This window comes from Aythya marila, assembly GCF_965140915.1.
Source record: "Aythya marila genome assembly, chromosome: Z".
Taxonomy (NCBI): Eukaryota; Metazoa; Chordata; class Aves; order Anseriformes; family Anatidae; genus Aythya; species Aythya marila.
The window spans coordinates 13523991-13537734 of NC_139080.1; the positions used below are offsets into that span (position 1 = coordinate 13523991).

Genomic DNA, 13744 nt, shown 5'->3' on the forward strand with positions numbered 1-13744 from the left:
CGCCTTGCCCCGGGCTTGGCTTCCACCCCGGCCCCGGCCCTCCCAGGGGAACCGGGGAACAACTCCGGAGCCCCCCACCCGAGCTTCAGCTCCAGCGGGACGAGGGGCAGCCGATCCCAGGGTGCCGGGGACCGGGGGGGGGCCGAGGACACCCCAACCTCAGCGGGAGGGCAGGGCCGGGGGGGCGGCACCGGGGGCTCCCTGCGGGGGGCTCTGGGCGGTCCGGGGCCGCCGCCCGCCCCGAGGGGGGCTGTAATCCCATCAAAGCGCCGGACCCAGCCGCCGCCTCCTCCTCCTCTTCCTCCTCCTCTTTCACCTCCTCCTTCTCCGCTTCCCTTCCCGGCTCGGTAAAAGCCCCGCCGCGCCCGCCCCAGCCCCGCTCCCCGCCCGGCTGCCGAACACAGGGGGGACGCCGGTCCCGGCCCCCAGCCCCCGGCCCGGGGGGCGGCGGGGGATCGCGGAGCACATGGAGGTGCCGGGACCCTGTCCCTGTCCCTGCCGCCGCCTCTCCTCCTTGCTGCTGCTGCTGCTGGCTTCGTGCATCGGCTGCGCGGCCGCCCCGCGGCGGAGCATCCCCCGCCGGCAAGGTAAGGCGGGGGGAAGGGGGGGGCGGGGGGCGGATTTGGGGTGCCTGTTCTCCCAGGTGCTCGCTTTCTTCGGGAAGTTTTGCCACCCTTTAAAAGCAGAGTCGCCCCCCTCGGAGCACCCTTTCCCTCTCGGAGCGTCCTCGCCTCCTGGAGCATCCTCCCCGCCGGGACTCCAGCGGGGCCGTGCGGGAGCGCACGCCGGGGATAAATTTCTCGGACTTGTCCGTCTGTCCGTCCTGGTCCGTGAAGCACCGGGCAGGACCTCTGGCCTCCGTGCCAGCCTCCGGTCTCGGCAGCGAGGCTGCGGCGTGGGTAGCGAAGGATGCAAGGCAGGGAGCAGCAAATGTGGGAGAAAGCGCCAAGGAGGCGAGAAGTGCACCTAAACCCGCAGGTACCCCGAACCGAGGCATCCCAGCCGGGCGGTGCGCGGTCCTCGGCGAAGAAAAGTTAAAAGCCTAGACCCTGGGCAGCCGCCACAGCCCCTGCAGCCTGTGAGACGGGGAGGTTAAACCGAGGGGGGACGCGGAGCATGGTGAAATTTGGGCTTCCTGCACTTCCAGAAATCGCGGTGCGCAGCGCCAGGGACTAAACTGGGGCTCAGCGCTGGTTTGTGTCGCTGCCTTCAGCGGGATCAGACCAGTGGAAAGTTTAACAAGTTTAAGTACGTTTTGCCTTGGCTGTCAAAACGTTTGCAGGATGAGACCCTGTCTGTGATAAAACGTTTCTGTCGCTGTTTTTTTTTTTTTTTTTTTTTTTCTTTTTCTTGCTCTCGGGGGAAAAAAATATGCCCATACAGTTGGAAACTTAATACTTAAATGCAGCCTGAGCTTAAAGCCCTCACTGGACAGATGGCTAATTTTACTGGTCTGACCTTGTCTCCTAGGGATCTAGTCCCATGATCCTTGGTGATCATAATAGCCACAATTAAGTGCTTGAGGAAATTAGGTGGACAGTAGTTGTGAATGAGATGATTAACTGATTGCATTAAAATACTGGATTTGTGGAGTTGGGGGTAGAAAAGTGTAAATATTTTTAGAGATTTCTTTAATGTACTGGTCTACTTGCTTCACACCAGGACAAAAATGGTGGAAACGTATTCCTGTGCATTAAATTATAATAGTTTAAAGCTTGGAAACAAATTAGTTGAGGTACTGTGGAGGAGATGAATTAATACACTTGTGCTGTGTGTACCATACTTTTGTTAGCTACATATTATTTTTTTCCTTACTTATGTTCTTTCAGGTTTTGATTGATTCAATTATACATTTTCTTTCTCTTTTTCCATATAAGTAGTCAGTTTTATCTGGAAGCATTTTTCAAAACCTGTGCAAACATTTTAAAATCCACTTGTAGCAAGATTTGAAGAAGGAAGTCTCCCAGAGAGCTTCTGTGCAGCAGTGTATAATTTAAATCCCATCTGCATTCTGCCAAGGGCTATTGGAATTGCAGGCTCCCCAGAATCCCGTGGCTGGGTCTGTGCTGTGTAACGTCGTTGTCAAAGCACCGAGAACAGGTGTAGCTCAAGGTAACCCACATCTCTGTCTTGTTCCTGCAGCTTGTCATATGCTTGACAGCCAAGAGCAAGAGGGAACCGTCATTTACTTGCACATCCAAAAGTCGTGGATGAAGAAGAGAAACAATACTAAAAAGTTCTTTTAAATGTTTCTTGTTCCCCTTTCACTTTGCCTTTTTAATAGCACTGGAAGTTGGTCTTGCACAGAAGTTGTATCTGAGGTGCAAGCAAAAGGTCGTATTGAGAGAAAAGCAATAAAACCAATTTCCAATAATGGGAGCTGGCTGGCAGGTCTTGTGCATTGAAAGAAAAAAGGTAGCCTAATGCATCTCAATTTTTCCAAATTTTTCATTCAGAGCGCAGCTTACAAAGATCAATTTTGTAATTCCAAGAAAGCAGCAGAGTGAAAAATGTATTAGTGAAGTTAAAAATAAATAATATAGGAAAATTGCCATAAATGCAGCTTGTTAAATTCAGGAAAAAAAGCTGTTGTACTCAAATTTGAAACATCCTGATGACTGTTAAACTCATTTGAACATTTATTCACAGTTACAAGATACATTTGCTGGAGACAAGGAAATGGTATGCCAGACACTTTGGGAAGGGCTTAAAACAAATCCTTAGACACCGTGTGGTGAGCAAGGTAGTTGGGAACAGATTAGGCTGGGATTCTCTAAATCTTGTTCTCCCAGAAGCTGGCACTCATGCTGCTGCTTTTAAATTGTTTTGTTTTCCTTTTTTTTTTTTTTTTTTTTTTTTTTTTTTTTTTTTTCCTTTTGCCTTCCACAAAGCCACGGATTTTTCTGTTTTAAGTTTCTATCAACTGATTGAACGCTGAAAAGCCTAAACCTAGCCTGCAATGTGTAACACTACTACTGATATAAACATATATCATTGAATCTTAATGGTTCTATAATTTTAGGGAATTATAGAGGAAAGAGCCAACTCCTTAAGTGATTTCCCATGGATGCTCATTGCATGAACTTGTTGCACTGTGCTGTGTTAATACTTCTTTAGTATCAGAGTGTAAAGTTCCAAAGCCCTATAAAATATTAAAACCCTTGAGTTGGTCTGCATGGAGTAAATAAGATATTCATATCTCATGCTTTGGGATTTGTTGTTGTTGTTATTACGCTTACCAATCAATATAAACATAGATCGGACTTGAATTGCCTAGCTTGTAGCAGTTTCCCAGATGACCATACTGGTAGACTTGGTGTGTAAATGCAGGAAGAATCAGACCTATTAATGTCTGAAGAAGACTTTACAAGAGTGTAGCACTGAATATAAAGGCCAGATTTTCAAAAGGGCTCAGCTCCCAGGTCAGCAGTACAGTATACAACTTTTTTTCCAGAGAACTTGGCACTGAAGTAGTTGAATTCTTTAGAAAATCTGGCTATAATAAGAGCTGCTGGATATGGAACACTTTTGAAAATCTAGCCCTATTTAGATATCAAAATAGGTCAGGCTACCCTGAAAATCAGGCCTACACACACGGAAAATGTATCTGTCTTTGGGAAAGAAGGTTTTTATTTTACTTTTTAAAATATAGTAAATTTGGGGGAACAATACTAGAATGGGTTGTAAATCTCCATCTTATTAAATCTCACATGTAAAGCATGTAAGGATAAGGCTGACCTGCTGCTGAATCCAAAATCTCTTTAAGAAAAGGAATGAGTTTGAAGAAGGGATGATTCCTGATGCTAGGGCTGCAGCGCTGACAGAGACACTGTATATCTGCGACATAGAACCAATAAAGAAAACATGAAAAATATATCTGGGGGGAGATTAATATAATTTTTTTATTTTTCCAGGCATAGGTCAACATGTGCTATCAGAACACACTGTTCAATGTCTTGAATGTCAGTAAATTCAACAAACAGTAACTATGTATGGATTTGGTGTTGTTCGTCATGTAAGAGTATAAGTAGTGTCACAACATTGTGTGACATTTTCATTTTGCTTGGGCTTGGTGTTATAACTCTGTGGCCTGTATTCTGGTAATTGTTGCTAACTTTGATCAATCCCACCAGCACCTTGTGAAGGTGTTTCTTTGGGAGCTACCAGCATTCTCTTAATGATCTCTGGGAAAGAAAATAACCTTTTATCTGGGAAAGCACAAAATTATTTCACTTTAGCATGTTACTTCATATGCCACTGTTAGTCACTCATTTTGAATTATGTTTTCTGATTTTAGTTAATCTTATTCACAGCACAGTGTGTTCAGTTCTGTCCATCCTGAAGTCATTATCTTCCACTGTACAAGGAAACTTTGGCTAAGTGTGTTTCTTAAGCAGCATTTTACTGATGCCACCTCCAAAACTACAGTACAGCCTTCCACCACTACTCAGAAAGGTAAAACTAGGTAACAGAATTTTAAAAATTGGTGACATTATACCTGTACCAGAGGTTGAGTTTCCCCCAACCTTAGGAGAAGAGGGGTGATGTGGGAGATAAAGGTGCTAGAGTGAGCCTTGGAAAATCATCCTGTCCTGAGGCTGCTACAGACTTGCTTTGAGGCTTTGCCAGTCCTTCTCAGGCCAGGCTTTCTGTTTTAAAAGTGGAGTTAGGCTGGTTTTGTACTTTTATCCTTTTCCAGTCATGCCACATTAAAGTGTAGGAAGACTTTTATATGCTGGTCAACACAGCTCAATTTAGTCAAGGCTGATAGGCTTAATTAATATTATTACCTTACTAATATTGTGTAGGTGAGTGTCTCCGTATCTTGCAGTGTGTCTTGCAGAAAAAAACTCTCCTTTTCTCTGGACGATGCATGGTAATTACACTAATAACAGATATATTGGACTAGGCAGGGCACATTATATAGCCTGTATATCTCTTTATGAGTGAGCACATCTAATGCTCAAATTAATGTTTTTAAGGTTAAACTTAATGTGAAGGATTCTGAGTACTGGTCATCTGAGAGATCAGAAGGAGCAGGAGAAAACCCTGTTTTCTTAGCACAGAAAATTTCAATGGATGAGGTCTCTTCAGTGCTCCACAAACTCATCAGTTAGCCCAGAGTATTCCTGGGAGTTTCCCATTCCTTAGATCAAACTTATATTGGGCTCAGCCTATAACTGAGGGCTTACACCCCTTTGAAGTGGTTAATAATTTGATTATTTCATACATAAAAGTGCACAATTTGGTCCCCTGTTTGTTGGTGAATATGTAGCAATGCTCTGTGATTATGTAATAAAAGACTTCCTAAACCACAGGCATGCAGGAGACTATGTTAACTATGTGATCCTGATTCAAATTTCCTATTTTTTTTTTTTCCTGTGCAAACAAATGTTCTTTCTGGAAATAACAAACAAACAAACAAATAAATAAATAAAAAGCAAACAATACCTAAAACCTGTTCTTCATAATTAATTCCAACTGGAAGGAAATACTTTTGGCTAAGAACAGGCGAGAATTGATTTCCGCTTTATTTTTAGTAAAGATACTTACACATGAAAACCAAACTAGTTCTTTCATATAAAACAAAATCCCTATACCTCCTAAATGTGAACAACCAAGACACAGAAAATGTGAATGTTCTTTTTTTTTTTTTTTTTCTTCAGACTTTTCAGGGTCTCTGAGCTGAGAACAATCACAGCAGAGCTCATCTTTGAAAGAAACTGCTTCAGGATGGCATAAGCCACTGAAAATTGGAGGCTTAGGGGGAAAGCTCCATTGAAGCAGTTAGCTAACCCAAAGGTAGCTAATGATACGGTGTGTGGTGATCCATAAAACCCTCCAGGTGAGAAGTGTGTAGTGTGAAATACACTAGGTTCACAGCAGTTCTTCTACAGAGCACTGTGTAATTACACTCAGGAGTAAGGACTGCACATGGGGAATGCTCTTAAGGATTTTGGCCTTGAAATGAAAGAGATCCACACAATATTGACCCAGGGAACATTTTATCCAACAGGAAGAGGACCACTAGCAGGCTGTGGGGAAAACCATTTCTTCTGTTAGTGACTTGCTGGACATGTAATTGGACAATCAGAAGACACTGGCTTTGTTTTCTTAAAAAAGATCTTTCATTCAGGCATTGCCAAAAGTTATCCTGGATAATTTTTAGACCTGGAAGAGATGAACCATGACAAGGTGCTATCACATTCTGGCTTTTTGTGATTCATATGCCAAGTGTTGATAGATTATCTTCTAATATACCTTGCTGTGTTTTGAAACAGTGCAGACAACAGTTGTGTTAAAAGCAATAGCCCTGAAAAGGGAACAATGAGTTCCCAGTGTACTCAGAGGATAGTGAAGCTGGTGTAACTCACAGAGAAAGATCTCCAAGGCTGGAAGAATCCCAAGGCAAATTATCCTGCACACCTCTCATGATTTTTAAAGTCACTTAAATTTTCTGACACCTGTGAAAATTATGGTGCAGTCAAATATCAACATCTGTGTATGTTTTGAACTTGCAATTTGAATTGCCTTTCTAAAATGAGGGGAAATGAGCATGTTGTGAATGTTGAGCATGCACCTTTCAAATACAGAAATTATTCCAATTTTTCTGATGTGTCGGAGGCATTATTGCACATTATAAAGTTATAAACTGAGACCAGCTTTGTGTTGCTGGTCTTCTGAAAATAAATTAAAAAAAACCCTAAAGGCAAAGATTATAGAGAATTTCACTCAGATTATTCCTGCTTACATGACAAATTTCAGCCAAAAGATCATTTTAGGAAAAAAAATCGAACAAAGCCCATACACTGCAAATGATTGAAAATTAGGATCCAAACTTTTGTGATATAATAAGAGTTACCAGAAGCCAGAACTTGTTACTTGGAACAGAAATGTTAGTTCTGTTTCATATCCTGCTTTCTAGATACTCACAGAAGGCAACATCTTTCTAAAAATAAGCAGGCTTTTTACAAAGATAGCTGTTTTAAGAGGTGATGGTTTTGCAGCTGGTTCTCCAGTCATGTACATGGAGACCAGCATCCTGCTGGCATTTTTAGTTCACGTTCTTGTTTCCTGACATTCCTGTTCCTACATGATCCCATTTCATGCAGGTTGCTGCTGTTTTCATCTCAACTGCACAGTCATGCTAGCAGCACCATGGTATGGGGAGGTGTATGGTCAAGAACTGCAACTCTGTTCATATATACGTGTAGGTTAATGGACTTGGCTTGGTAGCTTGAGATGAGAATGTCTGAGCCATCTACATCTGTGGAGTAGTAAGACATATAAGAACAGTGAAAAAAGAAATCTGCAATATATTAGGGGAAGAAAGTCACAAAGGACTGGGCAATGCTTAAAATGATCAGAAATGGGTAAAGAAAGATGCATTTGAACCAGATAATGCCAAGAGAAGGACACAGCTTGTGTGGTGAGGCAGCTGCTCTGGTGAGGTTTAGGGCCAAGGACTTGAGTATAAAAGCTGTGGAAATCACCAGAACAGGGAACACTTTGAGAGGAGCTGGGAGTATTAGATATTAGCTCTGTTGGTATTGTGGCTGTGCATGGGTCATTTGCTGTTTGCTTTTGTAGCCAGTCTCTTCTTACACTGGGATGTATTTCCATGTCTCATTGTCTTGCAGCAAAGGTTTTTTCTCTCACTGTCACTCTCTCTGCTTCCACATACCAGTTCTTGATTCTGGTTCTTCTGATATATGGCCATGTCCTATGCTACTTTAGTGCAGGGATTCAGGTTTAAAAAACAAACAAACAAACAAACAAACAAACAAACAAAACCCTTCTATTTCTGTTACATATTATTTTCAAATAATTTTATTTTACTTATACATATATATATATATATATATATATATATATATATATATATATATATATATATATATATATATATATATATTCCTGTTAGAAATAGTTTACGGAGAGACTCGCTGTCTGCAGAAGATAGTGGAATTGTCCTAATCCTTATGGAGGAACTGATGTGGAGAATAATTTCCTGCTCCTTGAGAAGATGCCACATTTGTTCCCTGACCTGTCTTCCTGTAGCCTTTAATAAAACCACAGTTGCATTTGTGCTGGCTTCTCCAGTCATGTTAGGATCATTATACAGTGCTATCTAACTATGACTTTCTGTCAATGCACAGAAGTTATGGTGTAGGTTTAGTGCCATAAGTTAGTATGTTGTTACATAACTCTATTCTTGTAGAAACTCAGAAATTTCTAGTCCTTGTCTGAGTTTGCTTTTATATCTATGAGACCCTCTTCCAGAGTAGAGGGCTGGCTCCACCTAAGTGGTGCAAAAGCATCTTTGCCATTAGGTTGGATGTACCCATGAGTAGGGCTTCAAACTAGGAATGACAAAGGAGAGAAGATGCGACCCCACAGTCAGGCGAGGAAGCAAAGGGTTGGGTTGACAAGAAAAGCAAATGTGGGACCCTGAAACCAGCAACTTGGGAATGGGTCCCATCCCAAATGTATGTACACCAATAAAGAAGTGCAGACAGGACATCATTGTAGTGGAAACTTGCATAAAAAGAAAACATACAAGATGTGGAAGCAGGGTAAGGTGACCCAGGAGGAATACAGACTGTGTCTGAGCATGCAGTATTGGGGTTAGGAAAGCCAAAGTTCAACCTGGTAAGGGACATGAAGGGCAACAGGAAGACTTTCTGCAGTTGTCTCAGCAGCAGGATGAACTGTAGGGAAAATGCAGATGGAAAGAGAACTGGTGACAAAAATCATGCAAAAGGCTGAGGTGCATATTGCCTTCTTCACCTCAGTTTTTACTGGCAACATCAACTGTTAAATATCCTCATGAATGACCTAGGTGGTGGGACAGTGTAACCTCCACAAATTGCTGAAGATACCTAACTGTGAGGAGCTGGGTGATACATCAAAGGGTGGAGTCTGCCATTCAAAGAGACCTCAGCTGGATGGAAAAATGGTCTGACAGGAACCTCACTGAGTTCAACAAAGGGACATGTAAAGTCCTGCATCTGGAGAGGAACGGCCACAAACACCAGTATGTGCCGGGGGCTGACTGGCTGGGTAGCCGTGGTTGATGTGCCCTGTCCTCAGCCCACACATTTTTTGCTTGTTGTATGGCCAGCTTTGACCTCTTTGTACCTTAATCTTTATGTATGAGTGCCGCTGTGTGTGTGTACATAATACACTTGTGTTTGTGAGGTTTTTCTCTCTGAGAAATTTCAATTTTTCCAGAAGCCCCCCTTGAATTTTGTTTCTTGTACAAAGTGAACTACTCCTTCGAGAGTTCACTTTTGCATTTTGTATCTAAGGAACATTGAGAGAGAAATTTTTCTTAGGTAAAGCAAAGAGATTAAGAGACATCAAGGAGAGTATTTTTCAAGTAGCATGAACAATTTTGCTGTGGTTCCAATTGAAGATAATAAGCTTTGGATAGTAAACTCCTGAAAAAATACAGCTTTAAGTGTTATTTATTGATGGGAAAATAAAATTTCAAGTTATTTATTTGGCATTCTCATAGTTTAATAGGCCTTTATACATACATATATATATATATATATGAAGCTATTTTTTTTTTTATAATTAATATAGCCTTTGATATGTAGCCTTTGATATATTAATTTGATAATTAATATAGCCTTTGATATGTAGTTACCCTATACATTTACCCATAAGGACTAAGAAAAAAAGTAACAGTCTGATTTTCATCCTTATTTTATCATTTTATTTCAGAATAGTAAAAGTCTACTTAGTATGGATTATTTTTATCAGTAATGCCTAAGAGTTGTTTATGAGCTTTAAGCACTGAGTGATCAGCTTTGCTCATGTTCTCTGGTTTCTGCTTTTGATATAGTTTGGAGGGCCATATGTCTCAGTGTGGCTTATGGCAAACATGCTTGCCATAAACATGAAGAAAACTTCTTAATGTTTAGAATATTAGACTAGACTGAATATTATCAGTGTGGATAAATACTAAACCATTGTAAAATTTAATATAAGCTTCTTGTGATAAAATATAAAAGGAAAGAATAATAGCAGGAGGAGTGACCTGCTCAATTTAGGCACATAATCCATTTTTAATCTTTACGGTCAATGAAACAGTTTTGCTAAAGCAAGCTCCCAAATCTTCCGTGTATTTAATCAGTAGTGGGCACCTGTGGAGAGGTTCCCAGTGCCTGTTACTTAAAGAGGGAGGTGGGCACTTCAACCAGAACATCTGTTTAGAAAGGGTCCCTATCCCACCTGCTGTCTCCTCCCACGTCCTGGTGTCCTGTCACTTGCCCTGTTCTGCTTCTGGAGCACATCTCACAGTTGTGCTCCTAACATCTCAGTTACATATCCCACAAGAGAACAGAGAATAGCATTTTTTCTTCCGTGGAAGTGGGTTGAGTTCCATCAGATAACACCCAAGGCAGCACAGAAGGTGAGGGTGCAGCAAGGTGTCTGCCAGGCTGGTGCAGCAGAGACATCAAGAATTGTGGCAGCCTGCTCCAGAGCTGGGGCTTTGACAGATGAAGTGCAAGCCTGGATTTAGGATGTAAGTGTTAGATTTTGGCTCAGGCTTCCAGAAGTACACCTGATGTTATGCATCCTGAGTGTCTTGGTGGGGCTTTTAAAATGTGTCTATACCATGTCTGTACTGGAAGTAGGAAACACTTCCATTCGGAGAACTATTTCAATTAGTATCTTATATGTGGTTATAATTCATGTAATTATTTTAGCCTTCTCATCAGTAATTATCAGAGACAAAAGGTTGTAAGAGTTATGTGGAGATTGCCCTGTCTGTCCCTCCTCACAAAGGCAGGATAGGTACAAACCAGACCTTTATCTGGAGATAATGCTTTACCCTGCTTTTAGCCTTCAGCACCAGGAATTCCCCACAAAGCTGTGCCAGTGCATAACTAACCATGGGTAGACTATTTTTTTCTTATATCTAAGCTCTTCAGAAATTCTTTAAAAAATCAGTTTCTGATTCTTCTCACAGCTGGAAGGCTGGGTCACTGTGCACCATGCAGAGCTGCTGGCAGCAGAGCCTGGCTGGAGGAGCTCAGGGAGGCAGTGGGGCTTCTCTTCTCTGGCCTTCTTTCCTGCAGTCTCCATGGTGAAGGCAAACCAGGAAAAGCCATGATGAAGTCACCACTGACGTTGTGCCTTCTTGTTTTTAATAGGATTCCCTGTGTTGTACTGTAACTTGTTGGGAGCTTTGCCTCTTTTCTTCCTTTTCCTTGGGTTATAAAAACTCCCAAGAGCATCACCTCAAGTGTACCTGGGGCGGATAACAGACAATATATACTGCAACAGAAAAGCATCGTGTGGGTCCAAAACTGTCATTATGTTGATGTTGAGGTTTTCTGCTGGTTTTATTACAGTATTTTAAAGAACTGAGCAAGATGGGGCTCATCACTCCAAAGGTTTGTGCAGTGCAATCTGGATTGCTGAACAACCGTGCTGCCCCTGTAGTGCCATAATATCTGCGGTGTGTGCACTGTTGCTTATGGTGACGACGTGTAGGTGATCCAGTGGGTCTCCTCATGTCAGGATCCCATGGGTTAGCAGTGGTGTGAGGATACACGCTGTGCTCTGATCTGGGCTCTGCCAGGACTGTGACCGGGAAAGGAACCAACTTTCTGCCCCATGTGCAACATCCATCCCCTCTTGCATTACTCTCCAGTAGGCGACTCATGCAGAGCAGTGACCATCAAGATTACTGCATTTTCTGATGCTTTCCATGTTGGTGCTGCTGCTCAGTGCACCACGAGCAGGATCAAGAGGGACCATCTGAGATTCCCTTATTTCAGTCATCATCTTTTGTAATTATTGCGGTTGGGAGATTCTTGCTTTCTTATGTACCCAGCAGTGGGAGCTGGAAAATTCTACAAAGAGATGAAAAGATGGCACATTTTTTTCATTTAGGATTTCCTGACCTTTTTTGGTCTGTCACACTGTCTTCGTGCAGCTGTGGTGTTTACGTAACCAAGTTCAGTCTGTAAAAAGCAGAGAAAGGAAAAAAGACCCTATCATCATTTCAGTGGGAGAGTGTATTATGGGCCACAATACACTTTGTTTCAACACTAGGAGTAGATAGAAGTTTTTTCTCAAAATCAACTTTTCATGATTAAGTACCATTTCAATAAAAATCATTTTTTGATGAATTAATGAAATTAATTAAGTAAAGCTTGAAACAAAAAGAATTTCTCTTTCTGGAGAAGATTTGTTCTGAAAACTTCATTGGAGAATTAGTTGGAACTGTCTTGCATAAGGTTTTTATTCCTGTTTCCTTATTTCACGATGTTTGTAGTGACAGCCAGCATTTCAATTGCAAATTTATCTTGTTTCATGGGACACACATAGAAGGCACATCAACCCAGAAAATATAATCCTTCAGTCAGTACCTCTTAGCAGTTATCCAGAGAAATTGACAAAAAAAAAAATAATAATGAAGAAACCATTTCATTTTATTGACCCATAGTCTAAAGATTTTTTTTTTTTTTTTTTTTTTTTTTTTTTTCTGAGGAGGAAACTAATAAAGATGAAATGAATCATCTTGTTCACCTTAAATGAGTTACCACAGTATTGCAGGTGGCTTGTATCCCTTATATTATTTTTATATTATTTCAGGACCATAAGTACCTTTGCCTAACTGCAAGTCTTGAAACACCATAAAAGCTAAAAAGGAAAGAAAAGATCAAATGCATAATATAATAAAATTATAAACTAAAATATTACAACTCTGATTTTTCAGATATTCCATTCATGAATACTTTAAAAACCACCATTATCTGCACCGTTATAGCCTGTTTCCAGTGTAATTCAGAATGAAAATCAAACTTGAAATGTCCACTAAAACATGATGAGCTTTATCCAGCTCAGCTGAAGCACTTTGGTATTGAAGCTTGTAGACATGACGTATGTATTTGTTTTAAAGGTTATTTTTCACCAGATTTTCTCAGAAACTGCTCTCTTCTGTAGTAAGATTTTGGGGTCACCTCTTGACTGGGAGGAGGAAGGAACTTGCCTCTGTCTGCACTAGCAATTTTCTTGCCGTAGCTGGAGCAGGCACTTCTCTGGTAGCTACCTTGATGGTTGTGTGTAGGAGTTCAATGCACGGGCAGAGGACAAGTTGCATGCCTGTTGGCCTCTGGGGGAGAGCAAAATGCTGCTAGGCACATGGCTGATTTGCATGGATGTATCCTGACCTCCTGTCAGCACCCTCTGAAAGGCCACCAGCACCTCATCTCTCACCCATGGCAAGTGAGAGGGAGCAGGAGGACCATGTCATCCTTAAACTTCTAGGAATCTGTCAGTTCTTTGAATACAGATTGACTTCATTGTGAGTGTTTCCACTGTAAGTAATGGAGGGTGAGCTGAATGAAGGCTGGGGCAGGGTGAGTCGCAATAGCAATGACACCTCTATAGGTGGGATAAGGTAGTTATTTGTTTGTTTGTTTGTTTTTCAAACCATTTTTTATTACAGTTGCTCTTGTGAAGGAGAAATTTAAATAATGGTAAAATTAACTCACGTCAAGAGAGAGTATTTATGTATTCTTCTGCTCCCATGGAGAGCTTGTTTGCTTACTTCTTCACAGTTTTAGCTGTTTTTGTGTATTTTAGGAAGTACAAAACCAAATAGATCTATAAACAAGAAACTAAATAGCTGTAAATGGTGAAGCAAATATGAAATTATCAGTTCAGCACTGTTCATCTATAGCTGAGTCCTCATGCCCTTCTTGTATTTGCTATACTC

General features: G+C 41.5%; 1 protein-coding gene across 2 annotated transcripts in view; it reads left to right on the plus strand.

Moving 5' to 3' along the window:
- The first annotated feature begins 287 nt into the window (after positions 1-287).
- The window catches only part of EGFLAM (EGF like, fibronectin type III and laminin G domains), a 75087-nt gene continuing 61630 nt past the window's right edge, over positions 288-13744 (plus strand). For both annotated transcript variants that reach the window (XM_082782833.1, XM_082782834.1), the window contains exon 1: positions 288-587. In XM_082782833.1, coding sequence (XP_082638959.1) covers positions 467-587 — 121 coding nt within the window. In that variant the 5' untranslated portion in view covers positions 288-466. The remainder of the gene's footprint in view (positions 588-13744) is intronic.